This window comes from Labrus bergylta, chromosome 21 (assembly GCF_963930695.1).
Source record: "Labrus bergylta chromosome 21, fLabBer1.1, whole genome shotgun sequence".
Classification (NCBI taxonomy): domain Eukaryota; kingdom Metazoa; phylum Chordata; class Actinopteri; order Labriformes; family Labridae; genus Labrus; species Labrus bergylta.
In genome coordinates this window covers 721,274-736,273 of record NC_089215.1, presented here as the reverse complement: position 1 = coordinate 736,273, position 15,000 = coordinate 721,274, and the positions used below count along the sequence as shown (strand labels likewise).

The following is a 15,000-nucleotide window of genomic DNA, read 5'->3' as shown; positions in this document are numbered from 1 at the left end:
GATGACATCACACATTGACCTGATGACATCACACATTGACCTGATGACATCACACATTGACCTTATGACATCACACATTGAACTAATGACATCACACATTGACCTTATGACATCACACATTGACCTGATGACATCACACATTGACCACATGACATCACACGTTGACCTTATGACATCACACATTGACCTGATGACATCACACATTGACCTATGACATCACACATTGACCACATGACATCACACATTGACCACATGACATCACACATTGACCTTTGTTACCGTTCCTTTGAGCTGTTTGACCTCACTTTGGGATCCCTAACCACTTCCTGTTTCTGTGCTTAACTTCCTGTCCTAACCTTCCATCTACCAGAAGGGCCTTACTGTATTTCAAAATAAAAGCACACAGCAAGTAAAGTACTCTCAACATTCAAAATAAAAGCCTGACAATTTTTACTTTTAAATGCGAAATAATGGAATTTTAAACATGTGATTGGTCACAGCCCTAATTTATTTATTACAGTGTTTATAATGATTGTAACATTAACAGAGTTCAGCTCCCATAGAGCTCTATGAGAACACTGACTGAACTCCACAGGACGTCTTTTTAATTTATTATTATTATTATTTATGCAGATGAAACAAACATCACAGGTTGTTTATTGTGTCACTTTTTACACCAGAGTTGTTTCTTTTGAATTTCTAATGAAATGATTTTCAAAATAAGATCATGCACATTTTTTCAGTTATCTTATTCTTGTCCAGTTTTAATTATGACTCACAAACCAGCCGGCTTTTAAATTATATCTGATGTGTATCCACGCTGTATAATCTTTTACTGTATTTATTAAATAATAATAATAAAAACTTTTCAGTCATACGCGGTTCGTGTGTTTGTGTAATCCTACTTCCGGCCGCTGGTGTCGCTGTGTTCTCATCACACGAGAAGTCCCCGGTGCTCTGTTTCCGGGTTACTGATGTGACCCCGGTTCTCTGATCAACACGCGTGTGGCAACAAGCTGCAACTTTCCAACACACCAAAACACACCGACCCGTTTCCACACTCACACCGACCCGAGGAGGGCTGACGAACCCCCGCAGAGACCCGGACACCTCCCGCCGCCATGGCTCCGGTAAGACCACATGTCCGTTAAATTCACAGGTTTCTGAGTGGAGTCTGAGATCTTCATCAGCTCACCGCTTCACCTGCATTGATCCGATGAGTTCACAGAAGAACTATTGAAGAGAAAGACTCAGATTATTTCCTCTTCATGTCACAGTTTTCAGATCAGAGTCTTGTGTTTGTTTTCTTCAGTTCGCCATCAGACAGGCGCGTGCACACACTTTCTGTGGCCCAACTGGGGTCCTGACTTTGGGGGGGGGGTCCTGACTTTGGGGGGGGGGGGGGGGTTTGTCTGCAAAGTATCGAGTGCTGACAAGAAAACCCAGGACGCCTCAGAGAGCACAAACCTTCCTGTCAACACACAAATATTTGCGAGCCATCTTGCAGAGTTGCGAGTATCTTTCACACTTTGTGTCACTTCCTCAGAGCTGCATGCTGCTGTCTGCAGTGGGAGGAGTCTCCTGATTCACGTCCCCTTGTGTTTTTGTCACAACATGACTGTATAATAAATAATAATAATACATTTTATTTATAAGCGCTTTTAAAAACTCAAAGACAATAACTACAATAGTTCAAAACATAAAGAACATCACAGTAAGGACAGACAACATTACACACAAATCATCAAACAGGAAATACATCACAGTCATACATTAAAAGCTTGTTTGAAGAGGTGAGTTTTGATCGGTCGGTGCAGTGTTTGTGTGTGTGGGGAGTGAGTTCCAGAGGGAGGGGGGGCAGCTCTGTCCCCCCAGGTTCGGTGCTTGGTTCTAAGAGGGGGAGATGGGCGGAGGCTGCGTGCAGGAGTGTGAGGGTGAAGGAGAGCCGTGAGGTAGGAGGGGGCCTGGTGGTTAAGGGCTTTATGTGTGAGGAGAAGGATTTTGAATCGGTAAGGGAGCCAGGGGAGAGATCGGGTGTGGGTGAGGAGGCGTGCAGCACAGTTCTGGATGTGTTGAAGTTTATTAAGGACTTTGGATGATGTGCCGTAAAGGATGCTGTTGCAATAGTGGAGTCTGGATGTGATGGATGCAGGGATTAGTGTTTCAGCAGCAGAAAATGAGAGTAGTGGACGGAGGCGGGCTATATTTTTGAGGTGAAAGAAGTATGCACTCCTCATTTCCTACTTCCTTTTTTGTTCTCCGCCCTGAACTTTCTTCACTTTCCTCCCTTCCCTCCAGCCTCGGTCCAAGAAGCGTCGCCCGACGTTCCGCCGTCTGTTGAAGACGAGCGACGTGAAGCTGGAGAACAAACTGAAGAACCGTCAGTTCAAGCAGCAGAACGTCGCCAAGAAGCAGCGCAAAGAGCACAAGAAGCTGCGAGCGGCGGTGAAGGATGCCGTCATCCGGACGCCCCGCCCACTGGAGACGTACAAGAAGAGACCCGGTGAGTTAGATAACCTGATGAATAAAGATATTTCCCAGTCAAAGAAAGGACTTCATGTCCCATGATGCACTGCTCAGTGTCCTCCCAGCTGTCTGATGGTTGAATCTTGTTGATGTCTGTGACAGAGGAGGAGGAGGAGGAGGAGTTTCTGGAGTCGCTGCCCACAGACATGATGGAGGAGGAGGACCTGCAGCAGATGACCGCCATGGCTCGCCAAGCGTCCTTCGTCACAAGAGACCTGTCGTCATGGTAACCAGAACGCTAACACACACATTAAAATGTTCAGCGTCACAGCACCTTTTTAAGAACATCTGTTAGATTTAAACGTAGAAAACAAACCGGAGTGACTAAGGTGTGTCTGTTTCGGGGGCGGGGCTTCTCAGCGCGCCAGTTCACAGCGGGAAGAGGCGGAGCTCCGAGGTGGTTCGCAGCTACGAGAAGGTTCCCAGGAAGTTGGCGAGGACGGAGGAGAAGGAAGTGATTCACCTGCTGCCGATCAAAGACAAGACGGGAGTGATTCCTCAGAGCTTTGAGAGAGGTGACGTCGGCTTCATCGATCCACTGATTGGTCCGTCGATGAATACGATTGGTTACCTGAGTGAACGTTGTTTCTGTTTGTATTTGTAGCCATTAAAAAGAAGCCAGAGGAGGATGAGGAGGAAGACGAAGCCGAGGAGCCGCAGGAGGAAGAACACGGTAAGAACGGTTTCATCACATCAGTGAGTTCTCTGAATGCTCTGAATTTGTTTGGACCAGAGAAGGTAGGCGGTTTTAAGACACGCCCCCACACGGCCGTTTTGGACGCCCCTCAGTTTGTCAGATATGAGAGCAGTTATCAGGTCAACAGGTGTTGCAGTGATGGAAGCGGTCAAGAGAAGTGGTTCAGATAGAAGTGATTGTACCCGACCTAAAAAGCCTCTGCATGTTTCTAATAAGCTCCACGAGCAGAAACGTGATCAAACTAGGATCAATATTGGAGATGCTTTTGAAAAATGGAGAGAGGTTAGAACACAGAAAGGTTTACAGACCCATGCAGAGCTGGATAAACACTGAAGCTTCAGAGTCCACCACATGGTGACCTGAGTGAGCATCCACTCTAGAGAGGAGGGGGGGGGAGACAGCTCTCTATGATGTTTAGAATTTAGACTGCAGTACCCATTTTAAGCATTAGGGGGTCAGAGTTACATACTGCTCCTTTAAAGTTATTCTGCTGACTTAAAACATCTGTTTCATAGGTCAGGTGCTGTGGTAACCGAACATCAATATTTGATCCTTTTTATTAAAATCATACTGAAGTTTAAAATTCAGTATTTTGTAAGTAGATGTGTAACTCTGTCATGTCTCCTCCGGGTGCAGAGGAGGAGCCGGAGAGCTTGTTGGCGCTGACAGCGGAGGAGAGGGAGCAGCTCCGAGTCGAGAAGATGAACGAGAGGAAGCTGATGATCGCCCGTCTGGGATCAGCCGTCATATCAGAACCCCACAGTAACGTACGACCGACCCGCTGGTCTTAAACATGTCTGTGTCAAGGTCATTAAGGGGGAAGAAAAGTGATGCATGGATAGTGTGTGTGTGTGTGTGTGTGTGTGTGTGTGTGTTCAGATAAAGCGTCTGAAGGAGCTGCGGGGGATGCTGATGGAGGCGGACCCCTGTGTGGCGGTGACGGTCAGGAAGCTGGTCATGGTGTCTCTGATGGAGATCTTTAAGGACATCACCCCCACCTTCAAGATCCGCCCCCTGACTGCCGCAGAGAAGGCCACCAAGGTAACGTGTGCGGGCGGGCGTGTGGGCGGGCGTGTGGGCGGGCGTGTGGGCGGGCGTGTGGGCGGGCGTGTGGGTGGGCGTGTGGGCGGGCGTGCATGCGGTGCTGATGTTTGTTGTGTTTTTTCTGATCAGGTGAAGAAGGAGACTCAGCAGATCAGAGAGTTTGAAGAAGGTTTGGTCAGTCAGTTCAAGTTCTACCTGGAGGACCTGGAGCAGACCATCAAAGGTAGACCTCGTCTCCTCTCTCTCCTCCTCCTCTTCATGTCCTCGTCTCCTCTCTATCCTCCTCCTCTTCATGTCCTCGTCTCCTCTCTCTCCTCCTCCTCTTCATGTCCTCGTCTCCTCTCTCTCCTCCTCCTCTTCATGTCCTCGTCTCCTCTCTCACCTCCTCCTCTTCATGTCCTCGTCTCCTCTCTCCTCCTCCTCTTCATGTCCTCGTCTCCTCTCTCTCCTCCTCCTCTTCATGTCCTCGTCTCCTCTCTCTCCTCCTCCTCTTCATGTCCTCGTCTCCTCTCTCCTCCTCCTCTTCATGTCCTCGTCTCCTCTCTCTCCTCCTCCTCTTCATGTCCTCGTCTCCTCTCTATCCTCCTCCTCTTCATGTCCTCGTCTCCTCTCTCTCCTCCTCCTCTTCATGTCCTCGTCTCCTCTCTCTCCTCCTCCTCTTCATGTCCTCGTCTCCTCTCTCACCTCCTCCTCTTCATGTCCTCGTCTCCTCTCTCCTCCTCCTCTTCATGTCCTCGTCTCCTCTCTCTCCTCCTCCTCTTCATGTCCTCGTCTCCTCTCTCTCCTCCTCCTCTTCATGTCCTCGTCTCCTCTCTCCTCCTCCTCTTCATGTCCTCGTCTCCTCTCTCTCCTCCTCCTCTTCATGTCCTCGTCTCCTCTCTCCTCCTCCTCTTCATGTCCTCGTCTCCTCTCTCCTCCTCCTCTTCATGTCCTCGTCTCCTCTCTCTCCTCCTCCTCTTCATGTCCTCGTCTCCTCTCTCTCCTCCTCCTCTTCATGTCCTCATCTCCTCTCTCCTCCTCCTCTTCATGTCCTCGTCTCCTCTCTCTCCTCCTCCTCTTCATGTCCTCGTCTCCTCTCTCTCCTCCTCCTCTTCATGTCCTCGTCTTCTCCTCCTCCTCTTCATGTCCTCGTCTCCTCTCTCTCCTCCTCCTCTTCATGTCCTCGTCTCCTCTCTCTCCTCCTCCTCTTCATGTCCTCGTCTCCTCTCTCCTCCTCCTCTTCATGTCCTCGTCTCCTCTCTCTCCTCCTCCTCTTCATGTCCTCGTCTCCTCTCTCTCCTCCTCCTCTTCATGTCCTCGTCTCCTCTCTCTCCTCCTCCTCTTCATGTCCTCGTCTCCTCTCTCTCCTCCTCCTCTTCATGTCCTCGTCTCCTCTCTCCTCCTCCTCTTCATGTCCTCGTCTCCTCTCTCTCCTCCTCCTCTTCATGTCCTCGTCTCCTCTCTCTCCTCCTCCTCTTCATGTCCTCGTCTCCTCTCTCCTCCTCCTCTTCATGTCCTCGTCTCCTCTCTCTCCTCCTCCTCTTCATGTCCTCGTCTCCTCTCTCTCCTCCTCCTCTTCATGTCCTCGTCTCCTCTCTCTCCTCCTCCTCTTCATGTCCTCGTCTCCTCTCTCTCCTCCTCCTCTTCATGTCCTCGTCTCCTCTCTCTCCTCCTCCTCTTCATGTCCTCGTCTCCTCTCTCTCCTCCTCCTCTTCATGTCCTCGTCTCCTCTCTCCTCCTCCTCTTCATGTCCTCGTCTCCTCTCTCTCCTCCTCCTCTTCATGTCCTCGTCTCCTCTCTCTCCTCCTCCTCTTCATGTCCTCGTCTCCTCTCTCTCCTCCTCCTCTTCATGTCCTCGTCTCCTCTCTCCTCCTCCTCTTCATGTCCTCGTCTCCTCTCTCTCCTCCTCCTCTTCATGTCCTCGTCTCCTCTCTCTCCTCCTCCTCTTCATGTCCTCGTCTCCTCTCTCTCCTCCTCCTCTTCATGTCCTCGTCTCCTCTCTCTCCTCCTCCTCTTCATGTCCTCGTCTCCTCTCTCTCCTCCTCCTCTTCATGTCCTCGTCTCCTCTCTCACCTCCTCCTCTTCATGTCCTCGTCTCCTCTCTCACCTCCTCCTCTTCATGTCCTTGTCTCCTCTCTCACCTCCTCCTCTTCATGTCCTCGTCTCCTCTCTCACCTCCTCCTCTTCATGTCCTCGTCTCCTCTCTCACCTCCTCCTCTTCATGTCCTTGTCTCCTCTCTCTCCTCCTCAACTGTAGACTGGAAACAGACGAAGAAGAAGCGCAGTCAGGCCGTGGGGTTCCAGTCGTACCGCGGCCTCGCTCAGGTCGCCATCCGTTGCCTGTGTGAGTTGATGCTCGCCCTGCCACACTTCAACTTCCACAACAACATCATCGTCGTCCTCGTCCCGCTGATGAACGATCAGGACAAACAGGTGAGAGACCGCTGTTTACAGACGCTCGGGGGTTAATGACTTTTTACACACGTATCTGGTATGTGGTGTGATGCGTTCAGGTGTCAGGTATGTGTTGTGAGGCCTTTGGGTGTCTGTGTGTAACAGGTGTCCAATATGTGTTATGATGCGTTCAAGTGACTCTGTGTGTAACAGGTCTCATGTAAGTGTTGTGATACGTTCAGGTGTCAGGTATGCGTTATGATGCGTTCAGGTGTCTGTTTGAGGTGTCAGATATTAATTGTTATTTGCTCAGGTGTCTATATGTGTTCAGGTGTCAGGTTTCAGTTGTAAAGCACTCAGGTGTCAGGTATGTGCTGTGATGCATTCAGGTGTCAGGTATGTGCTGTGATGCATTCAGGTGTCTGTGTGTGTTCAGGTGTCAGGTTTCAGTTGTGGTGCATTCAGGTGTCTGTGTGTGTTCAGTTTTCAGTTGTGGTGCATTCTGGTGTAAGGTATGTGTTATGATGCGTTCAGGTGTCTGTGTGTTACAGTTGTCAGGTATGCGTTATGATGTGTTCAGGTGTCTGTGTGTTACAGTTGTCAGGTATGCGTTATGATGTGTTCAGGTGTCTGTGTGTTACAATTGTCAGGTATGCGTTATGATGTGTTCAGGTGTCTGTGTGTTACAGTTGTCAGGTATGCGTTATGATGTGTTCAGGTGTCAGGTATGCGTTATGATGCGTTCAGGTGTCTTGGTGTGGCAGGTGTAAGGTTTGTGTCGCGGTGTGTTCAAGTGTCTCTGTGTGTTACATGTATCATGTATGTGTTGTGATGCGTTCAGGTGTCAAGTATGTTGTGATGCGTTCAGGTGTCAAGTATGTTGTGATGCGTTCAGGTGTCACGTATGTGTTGTGATGTGTTCAGGTGTCACGTATGTTGTGATGCGTTCAGGTGTCAAGTATGTGTTGTGATGCATTCAGGTGTCACGTATGTGTTGTAATGCGTTCAGGTGTCACGTATTTGTTGTGATGTGTTCAGGTGTCAGGTATGCGTTATGATGCGTTCAGGTGTCTTGGTGTGGCAGGTGTAAGGTTTGTGTCGCGGTGTGTTCAAGTGTCTCTGTGTGTTACATGTATCATGTATGTGTTGTGATGCGTTCAGGTGTCATGTATGTGTTGTGATGCGTTCAGGTGTCAAGTATGTTGTGATGCGTTCAGGTGTCAAGTATGTTGTGATGCGTTCAGGTGTCACGTATGTGTTGTGATGCGTTCAGGTGTCACGTATGTCTTGTGATGCATTCAGGTGTCACGTATGTGTTGTGATGCGTTCAGGTGTCACCTATGTGTTGTGATGCGTTCAGGTGTCACGTATGTGTTGTGATGCGTTCAGGTGTCACGTATGTGTTGTGATGCGTTCAGGTGTCACGTATGTGCTGTGATGCGTTCAGGTGTCACGTATGTGCTGTGATGCGTTAAGGTGTCCCCTATGTGTTGTGATGCGTTCAGGTGTCATGTATGTGTTCCAGGTGGCAGGTATGTGCTGTGATGCGTTCAGGAAGCTCTTCCATCAGGACAAAGAAGGCGGGGCTGCGTTGGCCACGGTGCGGGTCATCTCCGGGCTCGTTAAGAGTCTGAACTACAACGTCAGGCCCGAGGTAACAAAATCAAACGCACCCCTCACCCCAACATGAACACCACCCTGTGATGGTCACACCTGTCCTGTTCTGACTCCGCCCCCTCAGGTGCTGAACACGCTGCTCAGTCTGAGGATAAAGGAGGTGGAGATGAAGAAGGACATGGAGTCCACGGCGCCAAAGAAGAAGTTCATGAACAACAAAGAAAGGAAGAAGAATCTGTCGAGGATGCAGAGGAAGGTCAGACTTTAATTTAACCCTTTAGACCCCAAGAGACAGAATCACAGAGATGCCGCGGGCGCCGTCATCAAATCTACACATCAGTGTAATCCAGACAGTGTGCAGGAGTTAGTCTGCAAGTTCTCATCATTAAAAAAATTGTTGCCGTGGTAACCAACGGGTAAAATGAAACCAAAGATCGTAGATGAGGGTTTTTTTGTACTCCTGATTTCAACTTCAATGTTCTAAGAGGACGAGAGGTTAACACTTGGTGTGTGTGTGTGTGTGGTGTGTGGTGTGTGGTGTGTGGTGTGTGTGTGTGTAGTGGAAGAAGGCCGAGGAGAAGTTGGAGAAGGAGCTGCTGGAAGCCGAGGCGTCCGAGAGCAAAGAGAAGAAAATCAAACTGGTGAGTTAAAAAAAACATTTTCATCTGAAACTTTTTAAACATCTTAAGTCTTATCTCCTCATCTCCTCCTCTCCTCTGTCCTCCTCTCCTCTCTCCTTGTCTCCTCTCTCCTCCTCCCCATTCTCCTTCCTCTCCTCTCTCCTCTCTCCTTGTCTCCTCATCTCCTCCTCTCCTCTCTCCTTGTCTCCTCGCCTCCTCTCCTCCTCTCTCCTCCTCAGCACACAGAGACTCTGAACATCGTCTTCCTCATCTACTTCAGGATCTTAAAAAAAGCTCAGAAGTCTGTTTTACTTCCTGCTGTGCTGGAGGGTCTGGCCAAGTATGATACACACACACACACACACACACACACACACACACACACACACACACACACACACACACACACACACACACACACACACACACACACACACACACACACACACACACACACAGCGCGTTGGTACTGACTGTGATGTCACTTCTTGTCAGTTTTGCTCACCTGATCAACCTGGAGTTCTTTGACGACCTTCTCAATGTGCTGCAGAATCATATCCAATCAGGAGTGAGTATCCACCTTAGCCCCGCCCCCTCCCTGTCACATTTTGAAGGATTGATTGTTTGATCGCTTTGTTGTGAATTCTGCAGGATCTGACCAATCGGGAGAGTCTTCACTGCATCCAGACCGTCTTCACCATCCTGTCGGGACAAGGTGTGTGTGTGTGTGTGTGTGTGTGTGTGTGTGTGTGTGTGTGTGTGTGTGTGTGTGTGTGTGTGTGTGTGTGTGTGTGTGTGTGTGTGTGTGTGTGTGTGTGTGTGTGTGTGTGTGTGTGTGTGTGTGTGTGTGTGTGCGCGCGTGCGTGCGTGCGTGTGTGTGTGTGTGTTAATCAAAGTTTTTCTTGTTTCCTAGGCGATGTCCTGAACATCGACCCGCTCAACTTTTACTCTCAGCTCTACAAAATGTTGCCGCGGTTACACGCAGGTGTGGTTACTTACTGTCTTTTTTTGTTGCCGTGGTAACTAGAATCGCATTGTAATCGTGACGACCCGACTCCAGTGAAACTTTTCAATTAAATAATTACTCTCTCAGGTGGACCGAATGATGACATCATCATTGTGCTGCGGTGCCTGGACGCCATGCTGACCCGCCGCAAGAAGAAGGTGACCCTGCAGAGAGCGATGGCGTTCGTCAAACGACTGAGCATGCTCAGTCTGCAGGTAGAGCCCAACGCCAGCGTGGGAATCCTCGCCGCCAGCAGAGCCACCATGCACGTGAGTGTTTTTAAATTCAGGAGGTTTATCGAACGACTGAACGGCGGTAATGGTCACTGTTATAGTGTGTGTGTGTGTGTGTGTGTGTGTGTGTGTGTGTGTATTCATCAGGCCTTCCCTAAGTGTGACTTCCTGTTGGATAACGAGGTTCAGGGCAGCGGCTTCTACCTGCCAGAGCTCGACGAACCTGAACACTGCAACGCTCAAAACTCAGCGCTGTGGGAGCTACACACACTGCAGGTATACACACACACACACTGCAGGTATACACACACACACACTGCAGGTATACACACACACACACTGCAGGTATACACACACACTGCAGGTATACACACATACACACACACTGCAGGTATATACACACACACTGCAGGTATACACACACACTGCAGGTATACACACACACTGCAGGTATACACACACTGCAGGTATACATACACACTGCAGGTATACACACACACACACACACACACACACTGCAGGTATACATACACACTGCAGGTATACACACACACACACTGCAGGTATACACACATACACACACACACACTGCAGGTATATACACACTGCAGGTATACATACACACTGCAGGTATACACACATACACACACTGCAGGTATATACACACTGCAGGTATACATACACACTGCAGGTGTACACACATACACACACACTGCATGTGTACACACACACTGCAGGTATATACCAATATGAAATACAGCAGTATGTAACATCACAGTGTGTGAAGTGACTCAGGATGACATCGTGTGTGTGTGTGTGTGTGTGTGTGTGTGTGTGTGTGTGTGTGTGTGTGTGTGTGTGTGTGTGTGTGTGTGTGTGTGTGTGTGTGTGTGTGTGTGTGTGTGTGTGTGTGTGTGTGTGTGTGTGTGTGTGTGTGTGTGTGTGTGTGTGTGTGTGTGTGGACAGAGACATTACCACCCGGTGGTACGTCGCTTTGCAGCTCACCTGTGTCAGGGAGCGCCCAGCGAGGGATCAGCAGCGCTCAGTGCCGATCTGAGCCGCAGGTACGATTCAGTCAGCTGTGCTCACCTTCAGATGATGACCTCACTGTTAATGAACACCCTGACATGATGTCACTTCCTGTCCAGGTCTCCGGTGGAGCTATTTAACATTTTCAGTGTCAAAGACATGACCTTTAACCCCCCTGTGGCCCCGCCTGGCTCCAAGAAGAAGGTACGACAAATCAAACACTCGGTCGGATTTTTTTAAACGTTCAAAGTATTTTTTCTGTATCGTTCAGAGAATATAAACCTGTGGCGTCTTTCTTTACTGATGAACTTCATGTTTCGTGTCAGGATCGCTTCGTGGTCGGAGCGGCGCTGCTGGACGCCGGGCTGCAGAGACTAGTCCAGAGCGTCCTGAACGCCACCGAGGAGACAGAGCTGGACTTTAACACAACAAACACACACAGCGAACACTGACACACACACACACACAGAAAATAAAAGTATTTTTTACCATTAAGGATTGAATCTCTGTGTTGGGATGTCTGGAGGATCTCAGCTTTAATGATCACAAAGTGTTTTTCTGTTTTTCATTTTTCAGCAGTGTCAGGAGGTAAAAATCCTCGCTTTGGTTTTATTTCTGGATTTATTATTTTTTAATGTATTTGTTTCTTTTGCATGCACACATGACTGTACATATTGCAAAGAAAACAACAATAAAAAAAACTAAACGGGAAAAGTGTTGATATGTGCAGGAGAGAAAAGAAAAAGATCAGATTAAAAAGAGTATTTCTTTCAAAGAGGAAATACCCCCCCACACACACACGGCCGTTTTGGACGCCCCTCGGTTTGTCAGATATGAGAGCAGTTATCAGGTCAACAGGTGTTGCAGTGATGGAAGCGGTCAAGAGAAGTGGTTCAGATAGAAGTGATTGTACCCGACCTAAAAAGCCTCTGCATGTTTCTAATAAGCTCCACGAGCAGAAACGTGCTCAAACTAGGATCAATATTGGAGATGCTTTTGAAAAATGGAGAGAAGCTAGAAATACTTTATTATTCCCCGGGGGGAAAGACGTTCATTGGCGTTGCTCTTACACACAACATAGAAGCAGAACTATAGAATATATGACCCCCTGCAGGACTAACGATCAGTGCTGTGGGGGCAGGGCCTTCTCCAGCCTTCTCCATTGCCGCTCCCATCCTCTGGACCTCACTCCCAAAAACTATCTGAGACCCCCCCCCCCCCCCACTCTCCAACTTTAAGAAATCCCTAAAAACTCACCTTCAACATCGCCTGCAACCACAAACTCAACTCTCATCCGTCTTTTACGTCATTTCTTTGTTGTGATGTTTTCGCTGTTTTTGTCATTCTTAGTTAATCGTCTTTGAGTATTTAGAAAAGGGCTTTAAAACTCTGATTTATTATTATTATTATTATTAAAAAGACAAAAATGACACAAAACCAGAAACATGAGGTCTATGGTGTAAATCCTGAAAAACTCAGCAGGGGGCAGCACTCGACCACAGAAGAAGTAGAGGAGTGTGAATCTGCTCAATCCAGGAAAACAGCTCCAGTGCTTCTGTTTTCCTGACTATTTTGACAGCACTCTAACGCATCTTTTAAGAAATATAAACAAAATGAGCTCCAACAGTTGAATCTGAGTTAATACTTGAATGCACGTGCAACAATAATCTGATTCAACAGATATCAGATCATTGACGTGCAGAAACAAAACCGTTTTTATTTTCCAGCTTCCCCTGCCGAGCCTTACTGCCTGCAGGAGTTTCCATTTGGATGTGGGCAGGGCCAGGCAGCAGTCGGGTGTGTGGGTTGGAATGAAAAACCAGCGGTGATGAAACTCTTACCTCACAACTCTCTCTCTCTGAGCTGATGAGGACAGTTTATGAATGGAAATATGTTTCTGCAGCCGCTGTGGACCTTCCTCCTCCATCATTCCCCCCTCCTCACCTCTCCCCTCTTCCCCGTCATCTTCTCGCTCTCGGTGTACCTGTCCTTCTGCCTGCCCTTCCTGCTGCTCGACCTGCTCTCCCTCAGGTGGGCCCCGCTGCGCAGGTACAAGCTGCAGCCTCAGAGCTCCGTCAGCTGGGCCTCGGTGCGGAGCTGCCTGGCTCTGACTCTCTACAACCACGCGGTGTTCATCTTCCCGCTGACGCTGCTGCGCTGGTACACGATGCCCGTCAACCTGCCCGCTGCGGCGCCCTCCCTGCCCCGCCTGCTGGCTCAGGTGTTTGTCTGCCTGCTGCTCTTTGACTTCCAGAGCTTCACCTGGCACCTGCTGCACCACAGGGTGCCCTGGCTCTACAGGAACTTCCACAAGGTGAGGACATGGAGACAGATTTTAAACTGAATATGATCATAAAAATATTGATGCATGATAATGTTTACAGTTTTTTCCAATTGCTAAAACACAATTTTGCAAACTAGGCTGGTTTTATCAAAATACTTAACACAATTCACAAAACCACAAACTGCAACATACCTCACATATCCTGCAAAATGAAGCACTGCAACCAAAACTACATACAGCATTATCAAAATCAAACTTTTGCACCAAATGGCCCACACTTCATTTATATTACCAGATTTTTGTCTAACCAACTACACACTGTTGGGCATAATGAAAAGCACTCTCATCTTTAGTATGCTTTGTCATAATACTAAAATAGTTCGAAGTGTAGAAAATTCTTCAGATTGTTCACATGCACAGAAATATTTGCAGATACACACACATGCTGTTGAAACATTTATTTTTTTCACCAAACAAGTCAGTGCTACATATACCAGGACAGTAAAACAGCTCAAGTTGGGCTGCACTCTCTGTCTCACATTGTCAGCCCATGATGACATGATCAACTAAAGTTGCTCTGAGTTCATTTGAAAGTTGTTTTCTTCTTTGGCCATGAACTCCTCTATCAGCTCGAACCCTACCTCTCACTCTTCCTCCCCCTCTCATTCTCACCCTCCCTCTTCCTCTCTCTGCAACATCTTCCCTTGTTGTAAAAATAAGGTGCTCACTTGTGGTCTTTTCATAGTGCTTACTTCCTGATTGAAGTGATAACAATTAACCATTGAGGTGTTTGGCCAATTAGCTCATGAAGTGTCATTTTGAATGGCAGTGTTCTGAAATTGCAAACATGTGACTTTATGTCAGATTGTTGTGTCTTATGCAGAGAACCGTGTTCAGTGCATTTAAAAAGTGCCATTTTGAATTGCAAAATGTGTGTAAAGCAGAAAATGAGTTTCGACTTTTGGAGACTTGAGAAGAGGTTTTTCTCTCTGTGTGTCAGTTTAAATAATTGTGCTATGCATTTCATTGAGTGTGTTAGCAATTGGAAAAAAAACTGTAAAGAGTTTATTGTTCCTCTGCCTCACGTCTCTCCTCCTCCTCCTCCTCCAGGTGCACCACACCTACACCTCCACCTCGGCCCTCACCACAGAGCACGCCGGGGCCTGGGAGACCCTCAGCCTGGGCTTCTTCGCCGCCTCCACCTCGCTCCTGCTGGGCGTTCACCCGCTCACCGAGCTCGCCTTCTTCCTCCTCAACATCTACCTGTCGGTGGAGGACCACTGTGGCTACGACCTGCCGTGGGCCACGCACCGCCTGGTTCCCTTCGGCCTGTACGGAGGGGCCCGTCACCACGACCTGCACCACCTCAAGTCCAAGTACAACTACGCCCCCTACTTCACCCACTGGGACCGACTGTTTGGGACGCTCTACACCGAGGAGGACTGAACAGACAGAAAAGTTTGAAAAGTGATGTGGAAGTTTGAAAAGTGATGGAGAAGTTTGAAAAGTGATGTGGAAGTTTAAAGACTGATGGAGAAAGTTGGAGCCTGAGACATTCATGAACTGAGAGA

The 15,000-nt window shown here is 48.4% G+C and overlaps 3 protein-coding genes across 6 annotated transcripts in view; all 3 read left to right on the top strand.

Moving 5' to 3' along the window:
• LOC110001880 (TBC1 domain family member 12) overlaps positions 1-875 on the top strand; it is an 8,971-nt gene extending 8,096 nt beyond the window's left edge. For all 4 annotated transcript variants that reach the window (XM_020657433.3, XM_065949255.1, XM_020657431.3 and 1 more), the window contains one exon: positions 1-875. This exon is cut by the window's left edge and continues 312 nt beyond it. The gene's annotated coding sequence lies outside the window, so the exon portion shown is untranslated.
• Positions 876-974: 99 nt separating this feature from the next.
• noc3l (NOC3-like DNA replication regulator) lies at positions 975-11,859 on the top strand. The gene is made up of 21 exons (XM_020657441.3): positions 975-1,130; positions 2,299-2,503; positions 2,629-2,752; positions 2,887-3,041; positions 3,131-3,199; positions 3,860-3,990; positions 4,103-4,264; positions 4,397-4,490; positions 6,504-6,679; positions 8,166-8,294; positions 8,382-8,513; positions 8,818-8,898; positions 9,117-9,217; positions 9,373-9,445; positions 9,529-9,592; positions 9,791-9,862; positions 9,971-10,152; positions 10,264-10,392; positions 11,083-11,180; positions 11,265-11,349; positions 11,472-11,859. Exons 1-21 carry the CDS (start codon positions 1,122-1,124, stop codon positions 11,595-11,597), a joined length of 2,397 nt encoding a protein of 798 aa, XP_020513097.2. The 5' UTR covers positions 975-1,121; the 3' UTR covers positions 11,598-11,859.
• A 720-nt stretch (positions 11,860-12,579) lies between these two features.
• ch25h (cholesterol 25-hydroxylase) overlaps positions 12,580-15,000 on the top strand; it is a 3,346-nt gene continuing 925 nt past the window's right edge. The window contains exons 1-2 of the mRNA XM_020657442.3: positions 12,580-13,459; positions 14,540-15,000. The exon at positions 14,540-15,000 is cut by the window's right edge and continues 925 nt beyond it. Of these exons, the coding sequence (XP_020513098.1) occupies positions 13,025-13,459; positions 14,540-14,875 (771 nt within the window). The 5' untranslated portion in view covers positions 12,580-13,024 and the 3' untranslated portion in view covers positions 14,876-15,000. The remainder of the gene's footprint in view (positions 13,460-14,539) is intronic.

Bases quoted from the DNA above. Each gene is read 5' to 3' on its own strand.
- noc3l (XM_020657441.3), top strand. The intron at 4,265-4,396 runs GTAACGTGTGCG...TTTTCTGATCAG, and splicing joins CCGCAGAGAAGGCCACCAAG to GTGAAGAAGGAGACTCAGCA. The intron at 9,593-9,790 runs GTGTGTGTGTGT...CTTGTTTCCTAG, and splicing joins CACCATCCTGTCGGGACAAG to GCGATGTCCTGAACATCGAC.